General features: G+C 50.6%; 1 protein-coding gene across 2 annotated transcripts in view; it reads right to left on the bottom strand.

The window, feature by feature from the left end:
* NRIP3 (nuclear receptor interacting protein 3) overlaps positions 1–12,365 on the bottom strand; it is a 33,107-nt gene extending 20,742 nt beyond the window's left edge. The window contains exon 1 of one of the 2 annotated variants that reach the window (XM_044273234.1): positions 12,020–12,365. In XM_044273234.1, coding sequence (XP_044129169.1) covers positions 12,020–12,193 — 174 coding nt within the window. In that variant the 5' untranslated portion in view covers positions 12,194–12,365. The remainder of the gene's footprint in view (positions 1–12,019) is intronic. The other variant, XM_044273235.1, reaches the window with a different exon arrangement.
* Between the last annotated feature and the right edge of the window lie 3,358 nt (positions 12,366–15,723).

Below are 15,723 nucleotides of genomic sequence, written 5' to 3'. Positions count from 1 at the left end.
AGCTCTTTAACAATCTCTTTTAAGCTTTTTATTTTCCTTGATATTTCCGGCTTGTTTTTCCTGGCCGCTTTATCCACCTTCCCCCTCTCAAGCCTTAGTTGCTCTCTCACCTTCTTGAGGGTCCTATTCGCCTCCTCGAACTCCCGGAGGTAGGCCGCGATCCGGGAGCTGTAAACGGCGTTTAGTTCCCGGGGCTTCATGTTACCCCAGTCAGCCTCAACCGGAACCGGCCCATCCCCAGGAGCACTCCGCGTACCTCTTGGAGGGCTACTGTCCGCCCTCCTGGAACCGCCGGCGATGGACACGGCTTCACCTCCGGGGGCTGCAGGGGCCGCTGCACCACGACTCCTGCTGGATCTTCTGACCCCCGGGGCGGAAGATGGAACTGAGGCCGGTAGCTCACCTCCCCTACCTCCCGCCGGCCTACCCCGGGAAGCAGGATCCTGGGTCTTGAGTCGCTTCATAGCCCAGGACCCCACCACCTCCCTGGGGAGAGAGAGGCAGGGCCTGGGCTGGGATTACACAATAAGAGCAGATACTGAGGATTATTGTCACACCGGTGACAGGTGTTAGAAGGTCTGAAAGATTATCTGCACATTAGTGATCTGACAGCCTCTTTTGGCTTCACTTTGTCTGTGTGTTGCTGGTATGTCCACCCCTCCTGTTCAGATGTGGATTATATGACCTTTACCTTCCCCTATTTAGTCTGACTTTACCCATTACTCCTTGCTCCTGGATAGCTGCATTTTGTTTTGAGCTGGAGTGTGGTTCTTTTTGAAGTCCTGGTCATCCATCATCCACAGAAGTTAAGTGTTCCGCTTGTTGTGTTTTGTATCTCCCACCCCTTGTTGTTTACTAGGCCTCATTGAGACGCTGGTTCCTTCACCAGGTAAGGAGCGGGTTGTCTCTGCCCTGTCATTACCTTTAGGGCATCCGAGGGCCACCAGGGTTTTCTAGGTTCCGGTGTATGGGCATCTCTACCATCAAGAGGTGCCTATACAGATAGGAGGAAATTATATCACCAGTAGGTGATAAAAGACCTACTGGTGATATAATTTCTTCTTATATATTAAACTAGGGAGAACGGTAGCTCCCTCTCAGACACCTAGCAGCAGGTTCTCCTTATACAGGCAGACTGTCACATAGCAATCTAATAGGAGCGCAGGGGGATCCTCTTTTTATCTTTAACCTATACAGATAGGAGTTAGGACCAGGAGCAGGGTTTTATAGGTGGTGACCCTCTTCCTTTCCTAGCGGTGAGGCCTAGTGTCTTTTCCCCTCCTCCTTATTGTCTTTTTGGTGTTCTCGCCTACTACATCCGTGACATTATCCAGAGCCAAATGCCACCATTTTTGTTCTGATCTGTGCAGCTATGGATGCTATGACTGCACTGGTCGAACAGATGCAGAATATGACTTTGGAGGTAGCAGACCTCCGTGCGGTGGTTTTGCAGATTCAGAGCCCACAGGCTGCTGGTTCCGGTGGTGGGTTCCAGGCCTGCCCTGAACCGAAGGTAGCTCTCCTGGACAGGTTTTCCGGGGGTAGTGACAATTTCATCTGGTTCAGGGAGTCATGTAAATTATACTTTAAGCTGCGTCCATACTCTTCTGGGGATGAATGTCAATGTGTGGGTATGATTATTTCATTGCTTAAAGAGGACGCCCAATTTTGGGCTTTTTCTCTGCCGACCGGATCACCGTCCCTCCGGTCGGTAGATGAATTCTTTAGAGCCTTGGGTCTTATCTATGATGACCTGGATCAGATCTCTCAGACCGAGACCAAGTTACAGGGTTTTCGGCAGGGAGAACGTTCTGTGGAGACCTATTGCTCTGAATTTAGGAGATGGGCTACGGATACAGAGTGGAACAATCCTGCTCTCCGTAGCCAATTCTGCCAGGGTCTCTCTGAGAGACTGCAGGACGCATTGGCTTTTCATGAAAATCCTGAGTCATTGGAGCAGCTACGTCCCTTGCTGTACGTCTTGATAGACGCCTGAGGGAGAGATCTAGGGGTCCTCATCTTCAGGATGTACTCTCCAATAAGGCCCCTTTCACACGGGCGAGTTTTCAGTGCGGGTGCGATGCGTGCGGTGAACGTATTGCACCCGCACTGAATCCTGACCCATTCATTTCTATGGGGCTGTGCACATGAGCGGTGATTTTCACGCATCACTTGTGCGTTGAGTGAAAATCGCAGCATGCTCTATATTGTGTGATTTTCACGCGACGCAGCAAAAGCTTGGGTCATGTGAAAGGAGTCTGCTTTTGTTGTGGCAAGAAGGGACATTTTGTGAATATTTGTCCGTACTTGCAGCATCAAGGTGTAAACAAAAAGGGGGAAAAAAACGTTTAATACCCAAATTACTATTGGTAGTGTGGATGGTGAGCAAAAGAACCTACTTTTGTCTTTTACTGGTAGTACCCGTTTTCTCCTGTCTGCCGAGGTGGCTCTAGAGTCCAAAGCTGTGAAAATCGAAGCATTTATCGACAGTGGGGCAGGAGTTAACTTGATTGATGGACAGTTTGTACGCATTCACGGGTTGACTACTAATGCATTAAAGAAAAGTATTTCTGTCTTTGCTATTGATTCTGCACCTCTTACCCAAAAATTCCTGCCGCAGGTAGTGAATGATATTCATTTAAGAGTGGGTGATTTCCATCAGCAATCTGTCTCGTGTTATGTGTTGCAGGATCTGCCTGCTCCATTGGTGTTGGGCTTACCATGGTTAAGCAAACATAACCCTTACATCGATTGGCAAGCGAGACAGATTCTCGATTGGAGTGATTTTTGCATGGACAACTGTCTTAATGCATCGTTCTCTATAGTTACGACTAAAACTGTTCCCTCGTTCATTTCTGAATTTTCTGATGTGTTTTCTGAGAGTGGTAACCAGGAGTTACCCCCACATCGGGAGTATGACTGTCCCGTCAATCTTATTCCCAGAGCTAAATTGCCCAAATCTTGGTTGTATAATCTTTCGGAACCCGAAAGAGACTATGCGAGAATATATCACCGAGAGTTTGGCAAAGGGACATATTAGACCATCCAAGTCCCCAGTGGCTGCTGGATTTTTCTTTGTAAAGAAAAAGGATGGTACCCTGAGACCATGTCTGGACTTCCGTGAGCTCAATCGTATTACCGTCCGTGATCCTTACCCCCTTCCTTTGATTCCGGATTTGTTTAGTCAGGTTGTCTGTGCCAAGGTGTTCCCTAAATTGGATCTGAGGGGGGCATATCATCTGGTAAGGATCAAGGAGGGGGATGAGTGGAAGGCCGCATTAAATACCCCTTGAGGGTCATTTTGAAAACCTGGTCATGCCCTTTGGGTTAACCAATGCTCCTGCGGTTTTTCAACACTTTGTCAATGACATCTTTCATCATCTGGTGGGGAGGTTTGTCGTTGTATACCTTGATGACATACTAATTTATTCGCCAAATATGGAGACTCATCAGGATTATGTGAGACAGGTGTTACAGATCCTAAGAGAGAATAAGTTGTATGCTAAGATGGAAAAGTGTGTATTTGTTGTACAGGAAGTGCAATTTCTGGGCTACCTGCTCTCCTCCTCAGGTTTTTGTATGGATCCCGAGAAGGTCCGTGCCGTGTTGGACTGAGATCGACCCGAAAATCTGAAAGCGCTTATGTGGTTTTTGAGGTTTACCTACTACTACCGTAAATTTATCTTGAACTATTCATCGGTGGTTAAACCTTTAACAGACATGACTAGGAAGGGTGCGGATATTTCTGTCTGGTCTGATGCGGCATTACAGGCTTTTTCTGCTATGAAATAATGTTTTGCTTCGGCCCCTATTCTGGTGCAACCGCACATGTCTCAGCCATTGTTGAGGTTGACACGTCCGAGGTAGGGGTAGGAGCAATCTTGTTGCAAGGTCCTTCACCTAGTAAATGGCGCCCATGTGCATTTTTCTCTAAAAGAAACCTCTCGACTGGTGAAAGGAATTATGATGATGTGGGGAATAGGGAATTGCTGGCCATTAAGTTGGCGTTCGAGGAATGGCGGCATTGGTTGGAAGGAGCAATTTATCCTATTAAGGTAATTACGGATCACAAGAATCTGGCCTACCTGGAGTCGGCTAAACGACTGAACCCAAGGCAGGCCAGATGGTCATGGTTTTTCACCAGATTTAACTTCGTCACTTACCGCCCTGGGGTTAAGATAGTCAAGACGGATGCTTTGTCGCATAGCTTTCCTAGGGGGGTGAGTCTAATGACCCTAGTCCCATTTTATCTGAAGGGGTGGTTATATCCGCTCTTTATCCTGATCTCGAGCCCACTGTGTTGGAGGCACAGGAGGATGCTCCAGACTCTTGTCCTCAGGGGAAATTGTTTGTTCCCTCCGACTTGTGTCACAAGGTGTTTGAGGAACATCACTGTACGGTGCTTGCTGGGCACCCTGGGAGCAGATCGACTATCAATCTCATCTCTCGCAGATTCTGGTGGCCCGGGTTGCGTAAGTGTATTGAGGACTATGTGTCAGCCTGTGGTACCTTTTGCACATGCTAAGGTGACACATACTCGGCCTTCCGGATCTCTGCTTCCATGACCCATTTGTCCATGGATTTTATCACGGATTTACTGAATTCTTCGGGAAAGACCGTGATTCTGGTGGTTGACGATCGTTTTAGTAAAATGGCACACTTTATTGCATTACCTAGTCTACCCAATGCTAAAACTCTTGCGCAGGTGTTTGTCGACAACATCGTGAAACTACATGGCATTCCCTCTGATGTGGTGTCCGATAGAGGAACTCAGTTTGTTTCCAGATTCTGTACTCGTATGGGTGTACAATTGTCCTTCTCTTCGGCTTTTCATCCTCAGTCGAGCGCACCAATCAGAATCTGGAGACTTACTTGAGATGTTTTGTTTCAGAGAATAAGGAGAGTGGTCTTCATTTTTGTCGTTGGCTGAGTTTGCTATAAATAACCGTAGACAGGAATCCACTGATAAGTCGCCGTTTTTTGGGGCATATGGGTTCTATCCACAGTTTGGTACATTTTCTGGTGCTGATAATTTCGGCATTCCTGAGGAGGAACGATTTTCCTCTTCGTCTTCTATTTGTCAGAAAATCCAAAATAACCTGAAAAAGACGTGTAACCGGTATAAGCGTGCTGCTGACAGGAAACGTATGAGTGGTCCGGACCTGAGAGTGGGTGATTCTGTGTGGCTGTTTACAAGAAACATTAAACTTAAGGTACCTTGGAAGTTGGGCCCAAGATTTATTGGTCCATGTAAGATCACTGCCATTGTTAACTCTGTAGCCTTCCATCTTGAACTTCCTCAGGCATTGAAAATCCATAACGTATTTCATAAATCGTTGCTAAAGAAATGTGTCGAACCTGTTGAGCCGTCCTCCTTGCCTCCCGCTCCTGTCATGGTGGACGGTAATTTAGAATTTCAGATCAGCAGGATTGTGGACTCCCGAGTTCCCTGGAGATCCCTCCAGTATCTCGTTAATTGGAGGGGGTACGGACCAGAGGAGGGGATGTGGGTTCCAGCGACCGATGTTAATGCTAGTCGTCTGGTGAGAGCATTCCACAGAGCTCATCCCGATGAGGTCAGTCCTGGGTGCCCGGAGGTCACCCGTAGAAAGGGGGGGGGGGGGGTACTGTCACATCTGTGACAGGTCTTAGAAGGTCTGAAAGATTATCTGCACATTAGTGATCTGACAGCCTCTTTTGGTTTCACTTTGTCTGTGTGTTGCTGGTATGTCCACCCCTCCTGTTCAGGTGTGGATCATGTAACCCTTACCTCCCCCATTTAGTCTGACTTTACCCATCACTCCTTGCTCTAGATAGCTTCATTTGGTTTTGGAACAGCTGGAGTGTGGTTCTTGTTGAAGTCCTGTTCATCCATCATCCGCAGAAGTTAAGTATTCCGCTTGTCGTGTTTTGTCTCCCTTCCCCCCTTTGTTGTTTACCAGGCCTCAGTGAGATGCTGGTTCCTTCACCAGGGAAGGAGTGGGTTGTCTCTGCCCTGTCATTACCTTTAGGGCATCCGAGGGCCACCAGGGGTTCCTGTGTATGGGCATCTCTACCATCAAGAGGTGCCTATACTGATAGGAGTTAGGGCCAGGAGCAGGGTTTTATAGGTGGTGACCCTCTTCCTTTCCTAGCGGTGAGGCCTAGTGTCTTTTCCCTTCCTCCTTATTGTCTTTTTGGTGTTCTCCCCTACTACATCCGTGACCTTTTACATCCAGTATACAGGACAGGAGAAGAGGTACTGTGCAGTGTCCATATATACAGAATAAGAGCAGATACTGAGGATTACACCCAGTATACAGGACAGGAGAAGTGGTACTGTGCAGTGTCCATATATACAGAATAAGAGCAGGGCAGTCGGCTCAGTAGTCACGTGCTCCATGTGGCAGTGATCAGTCATAGTCTGTGAGTTTTATGTTGTCATGTCTGATTTCCCGCAGACATATCGCTTATTATCAGCCGTCGCTGTGTGTAACGTGGGCGGACAACAACAGCTGCGCTCAAAAGTGGTTTGTAGAGAGTAGATATAAAGGGAAGGGTTAATAGTCTCTGCTCTGGCGGTGACTGGTGGGACACTGGAGGAGGCTGAAGGGTTAATTAACTCTAATAGCTGCTAAATGTACAAAGCTGTGCATGATGTGGTTAGATACGTGGTTCAGCAGACGGCATCACGCTTGATGGGGTTAGATACGTGGTTCAGCAGACGGCATCACGCTTGATGGGGTTAGATACGTGGTTCAGCAGACGGCATCACGCTTGATGGGGTTAGATACGTGGTTCAGCAGACGGCATCACGCTTGATGGGGTTAGATACGTGGTTCAGCAGACGGCATCACGCTGATGGGTTAGATACGTGGTTCAGCAGACGGCATCACGCTTGATGGGGTTAGATACGTGGTTCAGCAGACGGCATCACGCTTGATGGGGTTAGATACGTGGTTCAGCAGACGGCATCACGCTTGATGGGGTTAGATACGTGGTTCAGCAGACGGCATCACGCTTGATGGGGTTAGATACGTGGTTCAGCAGCGGCATCACGGCTTGATGGGTCGATACGTGGTTCAGGCAGACGGCATCACGCTTGATGGGTTAGATACGTGGGTTCAGCAGACGGCATCACGCTTGATGGGGTTAGATACGTGGTTCAGCAGACGGCATCACGCTTGATGGGGTTAGATACGTGGTTCAGCAGACGGCATCACGCTTGATAGATTCAGCAGACCTGATTACACATTAGGGCTTAGATACACTTCTTCACAATCTTGCTGTCACCATTTGTTACATTGTTGCATGTCTCTTAGCGATGATACCTTGTTGCATGTCTCTTAGCGATGATACCTTGTTGCATGTCTCTTAGCGATGATACCTTGTTGCATGTCTCTTAGCGATGATACCTTGTTGCATGTCTCTTAGCGATGATACCTTGTTGCATGTCTCTTAGCGATGATACATTGTTGCTCTTCAGCTCAGGCGGTGCAGATCTAACTATAATACGCTTGCGGCTGTAATAACCTGATTATTCTCCTATTTACTTCTAATAGGACGGAAGAAGCAAATGATTCTTCAGTGTGCGCCCCCCCCCCCCCCTTACCTGGATGTGGGAGGGGCTTAGAGTGCAGCAGGGGGAGGAGTCATCAAGGTATAAAGTTCGCTAATTAACATTTATGCATAAATCTGGGTAATTATCCAACTGGAATAGCAACGGATTTCTTTCATGAGGCCCCTTGCACCTCATGTTATAGCGGGGGAGGGGAGGGGGGGTCGCTGACCCGTCTCTGTTGGGTTGTCACATTCCGATTCGGTGACGTCATGGCGGTAAGTGAGTCTAAGGCCAGACGGGATATTCAGGTCCTGGAAATAGGTGTCAGGGAGTGTTCTGCAGAGCTTATACTCTAATCTGCGGCCGCACGCAGTTCAGTCTCTGACACCCGTAGTTTTTCGAGGATGTAAAGTTGTGATTATTCATCTGTTTAGTGCTGGCTAATTCCACCTCACAATCAGGTTTCTCTGATACACTGTAGCAGCCCATCAGCTGTGCGATCAGAACTAGATCACTTCTCAATGTTTCCATTCAGCAAAGCAAACGCATGGAATTATTGGAAAAACTTTGCTGTAACCTCCATATTACGCTGGGTTGTCTGCTGCAGAATTACACTATGTCTTTTACTCCAGTCACATCCAAAGCTGCAGTCTGGCTTTTAGGCCGTCTGCTCACGAGTGTGGGTGAACGCACATGAGATCTGCATGAATTTGCGTGCATTTCTGCGGCACAGCCACAATGTCTAACAGCGGTTTCTGGTGCGGATTTCATGCAGTGTACTTGAGATTTGCTGGTGTGGTAATACACACGAATCCACGCGGAAAAACCACGTATTCCACAATGTGTGTAGGTGGCCTCAGTGTGGCGCTTGTTGATAGATTGACAGACATGCGCCTAGACCCACAGTATACCCCGCTGCAGTGGAGCCCCTCTTATAAATGTCCCCTGTGCTGTCCTCCAGAGCCCTCCCTTATAAATGTCCTCGTCCTGTCCTCCAGAGCCTGCCTATAAATGTCCTCCAGAGCCCCCTTTATAAATATCCTTGTCCTGTTCTCCAGACCCCCTTATAAATGTCCCCCGTGCTGTCCTTCAGAGCCCCCCCTTATAAATGTCCTCCAGAGCCCCCCCCTTATAAATGTCCACCATGCTGTCCTCCAGAGCACCCCCCTTATAAATGTCCTCGTCCTGTCCTCCAGAGCCTGCCTATAAATGTCCTCCAGAGCCCCCTTTATAAATATCCTTGTCCTGTTCTCCAGACCCCCTTATAAATGTCCCCCGTGCTGTCCTTCAGAGCCCCCCCTTATAAATGTCCTCCAGAGCCCCCCCCTTATAAATGTCCACCATGCTGTCCTCCAGAGCACCCCCCTTATAAATGTCCTCGTCCTGTCCTCCAGAGCCTGCCTATAAATGTCCTCCAGAGCCCCCTTTATAAATATCCTTGTCCTGTTCTCCAGACCCCCTTATAAATGTCCCCCGTGCTGTCCTTCAGAGCCCCCCCTTATAAATGTCCTCCAGAGCACCCCCCTTATACATGTCCTCGTCCTGTCCTCCAGAGCCTGCCTATAAATGTCCTCCAGAGCCCCCTTTATAAATATCCTTGTCCTGTTCTCCAGACCCCCCTTATAAATGACCCCCGTGCTGTCCTTCAGAGCCCCCCCTTATAAATGTCCTCCAGAGCCCCCCCCCTTATAAATGTCCACCATGCTGTCCTCCAGAGCACCCCCCTTATAAATGTCCTCGTCCTGTCCTCCAGAGCCTGCCTATAAATGTCCTCCAGAGCCCCCTTTATAAATATCCTTGTCCTGTTCTCCAGACCCCCCTTATAAATGACCCCTGTGCTGTCCTTCAGAGCACCCCCTTATAAATGTCCACCGTGCTGTCCTCCAGAGCACCCCCCTTATAAATGTGCACTGTGCTGTCTTCCAGAGCCCCCCCTTATAAATGTCCACCGTGCTGTCCTCCAGGCCCCCCCCCCCTTATAAATATCCCCCGTGCTGTCCTCCAGAGCCCCCCCTTATAAATGTCCCCCGTGCTGTCCTCCAGAGCACCCCCTTATAAATGTCCCCCGTGCTGTCCTCCAGAGCACCCCCTTATAAATGTCCCCCGTGCTGTCCTCCAGGGCCCCCCCTTATAAATGTCCCCCGTGCTGTCCTCCAGAGCACCCCCTTATAAATGTCCCCCGTGCTGTCCTCCAGAGCACCCCCTTATAAATGACCCCCGTGCTGTCCTCCAGGGGCCCCCCCCCCCCTATAAATGTGCACTGTGCTGTCCTCCAGGGCCCCCCCTTATAAATGTGCACCGTGCTGTCCTCCAGGGCCCCCCCTTATAAATGTGCACCGTGCTGTCCTCCAGCGCACCCCTTTATAAATGTCCACCGTGCTGTCCTCCAGAGCCCCCCCTTATAAATGTCCACCTTGCTGTCCTCAAGAGCCCCCCCTTATAAATGTCCCCCAGAGCACCCCCCTTATAAATGTCCCCTGTGCTGTCCTCCAGAGCCCCCCTTATAAATGTCCACCGTGATGTCCTCCAGAGTCCCCCTTATAAATGTCCACAGTGCTGTCCTCCAGAGCCCCCCCTTATAAATGTCCACCTTGCTGTCCTCAAGAGCCCCCCCTTATAAATGTCCCCCAGAGCACCCCCCTTATAAATGTCCCCTGTGCTGTCCTCCAGAGCCCCCCTTATAAATGTCCACCGTGATGTCCTCCAGAGTCCCCCTTATAAATGACCCCTGTGCTGTCCTCCAGAGCCCCCCTCCCCTTATAAATGTGCACCGTGCTGTCCTCCAGGCCCCCCCCCCCCCTTATAAATGTGCACCGTGCTGTCCTCCAGGGCCCCCCTTATAAATGTGCACCGTGCTGTCCTCCAGGGCCCCCCCCCCTTATAAATGTGCACCGTGCTGTCCTCCAGAGCCCCCCTTATAAACGTCCCCCGTGCTGTCCTCCAGGGCCCCCCCCTTATAAATGTGCACCGTGCTGTCCTCCAGGGCCCCCCCTTATAAATGTCCACTGTGCTGTCCTCCAGAGCACCCCCTTATAAATGTGCACCGTGCTGTCCTCCAGGGCCCCCCCTTATAAATGTGCACCGTGCTGTCCTCCAGAGCACCCCCCCTTATAAATGTCCTTCAGAGCACCCCCTTATAAATGTCCCCCGTGCTGTCCTCCAGAGCCCCCCTTTATAAATATCCCCTGTGCTGTCCTCCAGAGCCCCCCCTTATAAATATCCCCTGTGCTGTCCTCCAGAGCACCCCCCTTATAAATGTGCACCGTGCTTTCCTCCAGAGCCCCCCCTTATAAATATCCCCTGTGCTGTCCTCCAGATCCCCCCCTTATAGAGCACCCCCCTTATAAATATCCCCCGTGCTGTCCTCCAGAGCACCCCCTTATAAACGTCCCCCATGCTGTCCTCCAGAGCCCCCCCCTTATAGAGCACCCCCCTTATAAACGTCCCCCGTGCTGTCCTCCAGAGCCCCCCCTTATAAACGTCCCCCGTGCTGTCCTCCAGAGCCCCCCCTTATAAACGTCCCCCGTGCTGTCCTCCAGAGCACCCCCTTATAAACGTCCCCCGTGCTGTCCTCCAGAGCACCCCCCTTATAAACGTCCCCCGTGCTGTCCTCCAGAGCCCCCCCTTATAAACGTCCCCCGTGCTGTCCTCCAGAGCCCCCCCTTATAAACGTCACCCGTGCTGTCCTCCAGAGCCCCCCCCTTATAAATATCCCCTGTGCTGTCCTCCAGAGACCCCCCTTATAAACGTCCCCCGTGCTGTCCTCCAGAGCCCCCCCCCTTATAAATGTGCACCGTGCTGTCCTCCAGAGCCCCCCCTTATAAACGTCCCCCGTGCTGTCCTCCAGAGCCCCCCCTTATAAATATCCCCTGTGCTGTCCTCCAGGGCCCCCCCTTATAAATGTCCCCCGTGCTGTCCTCCAGAGCACCCCCCTTATAAACGTCCCCCGTGCTGTCCTCCAGAGCCCCCCCTTATAAACGTCCCCCGTGCTGTCCTCCAGAGCCCCCCCTTATAAACGTCCCCCGTGCTGTCCTCCAGAGCACCCCCCTTATAAACGTCCCCCGTGCTGTCCTCCAGAGCCCCCCCTTATAAACGTCCCCCGTGCTGTCCTCCAGAGCCCCCCCTTATAAACGTCCCCCGTGCTGTCCTCCAGAGCACCCCCTTATAAACGTCCCCCGTGCTGTCCTCCAGAGCACCCCCTTATAAACGTCCCCCGTGCTGTCCTCCAGAGCCCCCCCTTATAAATGTCCCCCATGCTGTCCTCCAGAGCCCCCCCTTATAAACGTCCCCCGTGCTCTCGTTTCCCTTTCTGTTTGGATGCAGTTTTCAGAACTCGGTAAACATCACACCCATTATCACCAGAACTATTATCACCATCCTCTCTGAATGCTTTCATTCCTAGTTTTCCTGTGATTCCCCCACATTTGTCCAGTTTTTGGGGTCCTGCCCTTCCCATGGCGGCAGCAGCATGTCCCCTACCGTGTCCTTGGAGGTCCCCAGCCTCTTTAGGCCGTCCAGAGGCAGGAGGTCGGCTGAATCCTTATGGATGAACTGGAGGGATTGCTTCGTCCTCCTCTGCTGTCTCAGGGACGCGGCTTCCCGCAGATCGCCATCTTTCCTGCTGCTGTCGGTGAGGATCCCGGAGTAGAACATGTCGTGTCTGCAGCTCCCAGTCCACGGCTTTCTAGGGGAGGACGGCCAGATTCTGCTGCAGACGTGACTGGTGCCACCTCTCAGATGCTCCGCTCCTCCTGCCGCTCATGCTGTGCCTTTCTAGTCCTCTGCTTCAAGATCTCTGCTTCCTGTCACGTCTAGAATCTGAAAACCTCTACACACCTTATACTTCTGAGGGTCTGTTACAATTGTATCCACAGCAGCTGCATTGATCTCTCTCCTGGTCTGATTGTCTAGACTGGATACAATGTAACAAACCCTCTGCTGTAAGAAGTATCAGGTCTGTGCCTGTTTTCAGCCACAGCCATTAATCTTAGATTATTACTTATTTGTAAAATGGGGAAGGGGGTGATTTGAAATACAGCATATATGGTTTTTATACTTTCTTTCTAAAATTCTTGAAGGCGCCAGGCTGCCAAAGCAACTGGGCGTCTCCCACGTTCTTGTCCCCAGCAGCAGCCTGCACCCAGTAAATGGCTATATAGGTGCAGTGGTTGCAATTGACCCTGGCATTTGAGGGGTCAAATGTCCATTTTTGCAGTTGGCTCTGACACCCAGTCGCTTACTGAGCGGGCGCCATCTTTAAAGACCCGCCATCCACTCCACATGTGCAGCGGCTGTCAGGAAGGGGTTAATGTTGTTGACTTTACGCAGTCTTAGAGGCCTGTGGTTCGCAACTTCTCCAGAAAGAGCAACCGATAATCGTTAATTTCTAACGATAATTTGTTTTCCCTTAGTCCTAACAGCAGCACAGATGGGGTTAACTGCCCCTGTGGACTGGTAGGACCGGCGGAATTTTTAATGAGCCCAAGAACCAATAAACGATCTTCAGCTCCCTGAAAGGGAGGAGATCACCCCCCAGCCCACCGTGTCTTTAACAAGTATGATGTAAATTAGGGAGGGATATTTGTGTGCTGCTGTTAGGACTAAGGGAAAACAAATTATCGTTAGAAATTAACGATTCCCTTACGTCCTACCAGCAGCACAGATGGGGAGATAGCAAGATAAAACCCCTAGGGAGGGTCCTCATGCCTGGCAGAAGTAAGAACTGTCTGCCCGAAAGCCGAAAACTCTGCCATCCTAGCATCTATCCTATAATGGGAGATGAAGGTTGACTCAGAGCTCCAGGAGGCCGCCTTACAGATCAACTCTAAGGGGAGAAGGCTTCTTTCCGCAACCGAGGTGGAGACCGCCCTAGTAGAATGGGCTCTCACAAACTCGGGAGGATCTAAGGTTTGGGAGACAAAAGCTTCCTTAATGGCCTCCTTGATCCAGCGACTAATGGTGGCTTTAGACGCTTTACGGCCTTTAGACTTACCGGCAAACAGGATAAGGAGATTCTCATCTATCCTGAACTCTCTGGATCTATCCACATAGATCTGGAGGCATCTAGAAATATCCAGCGGATCTCTAGCTGGAGTATCAGAGGAGGAGGCTGTAAACAAAACTGGTAAGGAGATTACCTGGTTGATATTCTGAAAAGTAGGCACCTTAGGTCTGAAGTATGGTAGAAACTTCAGGAGTACTCTGTCCTGTAAGAAAATAATATATGGATGAATTGCAGAGAAAGCCTGCAATTCAGAAACTCTTTTGGCTGAGGCTATAGCCAGAAGAAAAACCATCTTTAAAGTCAAATATTTGAAATCAACCTCCTCCAAAGGCTCGAAGGGGGAAGATGCTAGACCCCTGAGCACTACTGAAAGATCCCACTGGGGAATGGGTTTCAGTATAGTAGGCTTTAGTCTTTCCGCCCCTTTCAGGAAGCGTTTGATGAGTGGATCCCGAGAGTATGGCCTGTTGAGACAGGCCGAGATGGCACACATTTGTACCTTCAAGGTAGCTGGAGATAGGCCTCTATCTAATCCGTCCTGAAGGAAATGTAGTATCGCAGGAAGGGGCGGATCTGCAGACGCCACCTGTTTGGAATCACACCATGCCACGAAGATTCTCATGATCCTGGAGTAGGCCTTGTTTGTAGACTCTGCTCGGGAATGCGACAAAGTTCTCAGGACCGACTCGGAAAGCCCTTCTATGTTGGGAAGGGGCTGATCAACCTCCAGGCTGTCAGGTTGAACCTGTGCAGATCTGGGCAGAGGTGAGTGTCCCACGACACCAGGGTCTGCTCCGGGGGGAGTCTCCAGTATTGTCCCCGACTCATCTGAATGAGCTGGGTAAACCAGGATCTTTTGGGCCAAAACGGTATGATGGCTATTACCGAGGCCTGATCCTGACGGATTTTCATCAATACCCTCGGTATCATGGAAAAAGGAGGGAAGATGTAAGCCAGCCTGAACCTCCACGGTATCGACAGAGCATCTATCGCCAGGGGGTTGTCTTCCCGGTACAGGGAACAGAACCTCAGCACCTTGGCGTTGAACCTGGTTGCCATGAGGTCCACCTCTGGCATACCCCAACTGTGAACTAGCTGCCTGAAGACCTCCGGATGCAGAGACCACTCCATGGTCGGTAATCCTCGACTTAAGCGGTCTGCTATCATATTGAGGGAACCTCGGATATGAACGGCAGATAGATGGGAAAGGTTCAGCTCTGCCCACCGAAGAATCACCCCGATCTCTGATAGAAGGGGTAATGACCTTGTGCCTCCCTGCTTGTTTATATAGAGAACCGCAGTCATATTGTCTGACTGGACTTTCACCGCTTTGCCCCGAATCTGAGGGGCGAAGTGAAGGAGGGCTAGCCGGATAGCTCGCATCTCGCGAAGATTGGAAGAAAGATGCCGCTCCAGGGGGGACCAAGATCCCTGCACTTGGGATCCGTCCAGGTGAGCGCCCCAGCCTACAAGGGACGCGTCTGTAGTCAATATGACCCAAACTGGTTGGGTCATAGACTTCCCTGCTGGCAGTCGAAACCACCATCTGAGGGAATTCCGGGTTTGACCGGACAGGGAGCACAGGGAATCTAGCCCCGCAGGGCTGCCGTTCCATAAGTGTAAGACCTCCGACTGAAGAGGACGGAGGTGCCATAGCGCCCAAGGGACTGCGTCCGCAGCCGCTGACATGAGCCCCACCATCTTCATGAGAGTCCGAATAGAGACTCGACGAGGGACATGAAGGACCTTTGCCAGGTCCTGAATCCGCGCTTTCCTTTCTTGAGTCAACCGGAGGGACATCTCCACAGAGTCGACCACGAATCCTAAATATTGGATTGAAGATGATGGGCTCACATTCGACTTCTGCCAGTTGATGATCCAGCCTAGGCGGAGAAGAAAGGAGATTGCGATCTGAAGATGGTGGGTAAGGATCGGAACTGAAGAGGCTATGAAAAGCCAATCGTCCAGATAAGGAATGATAGTCAGCCCTTGGAGTCTCAATGCTGCCACCACCGATACCACCACCTTGGTGAAGATAAGGGGGGCAGAAGAGATTCCGAAGGGGAGCGCGGTGAACTGAAAGTGCCTGCGAACCCCTGAAATCTGGACCGCGATCCTGAGAAATTTCCGGAAGGCGGAATGGATCGGGATGTGAAGGTAAGCATCTTTGAGGTCCAGG

The sequence above is a fragment of the Bufo gargarizans genome, unplaced genomic scaffold (assembly GCF_014858855.1).
Source record: "Bufo gargarizans isolate SCDJY-AF-19 unplaced genomic scaffold, ASM1485885v1 fragScaff_scaffold_499_pilon, whole genome shotgun sequence".
Taxonomy (NCBI): domain Eukaryota; kingdom Metazoa; phylum Chordata; class Amphibia; order Anura; family Bufonidae; genus Bufo; species Bufo gargarizans.
The sequence above is the reverse complement of the archived record's forward strand: the minus strand, read 5'-3'. Positions and strand labels throughout refer to the sequence as shown.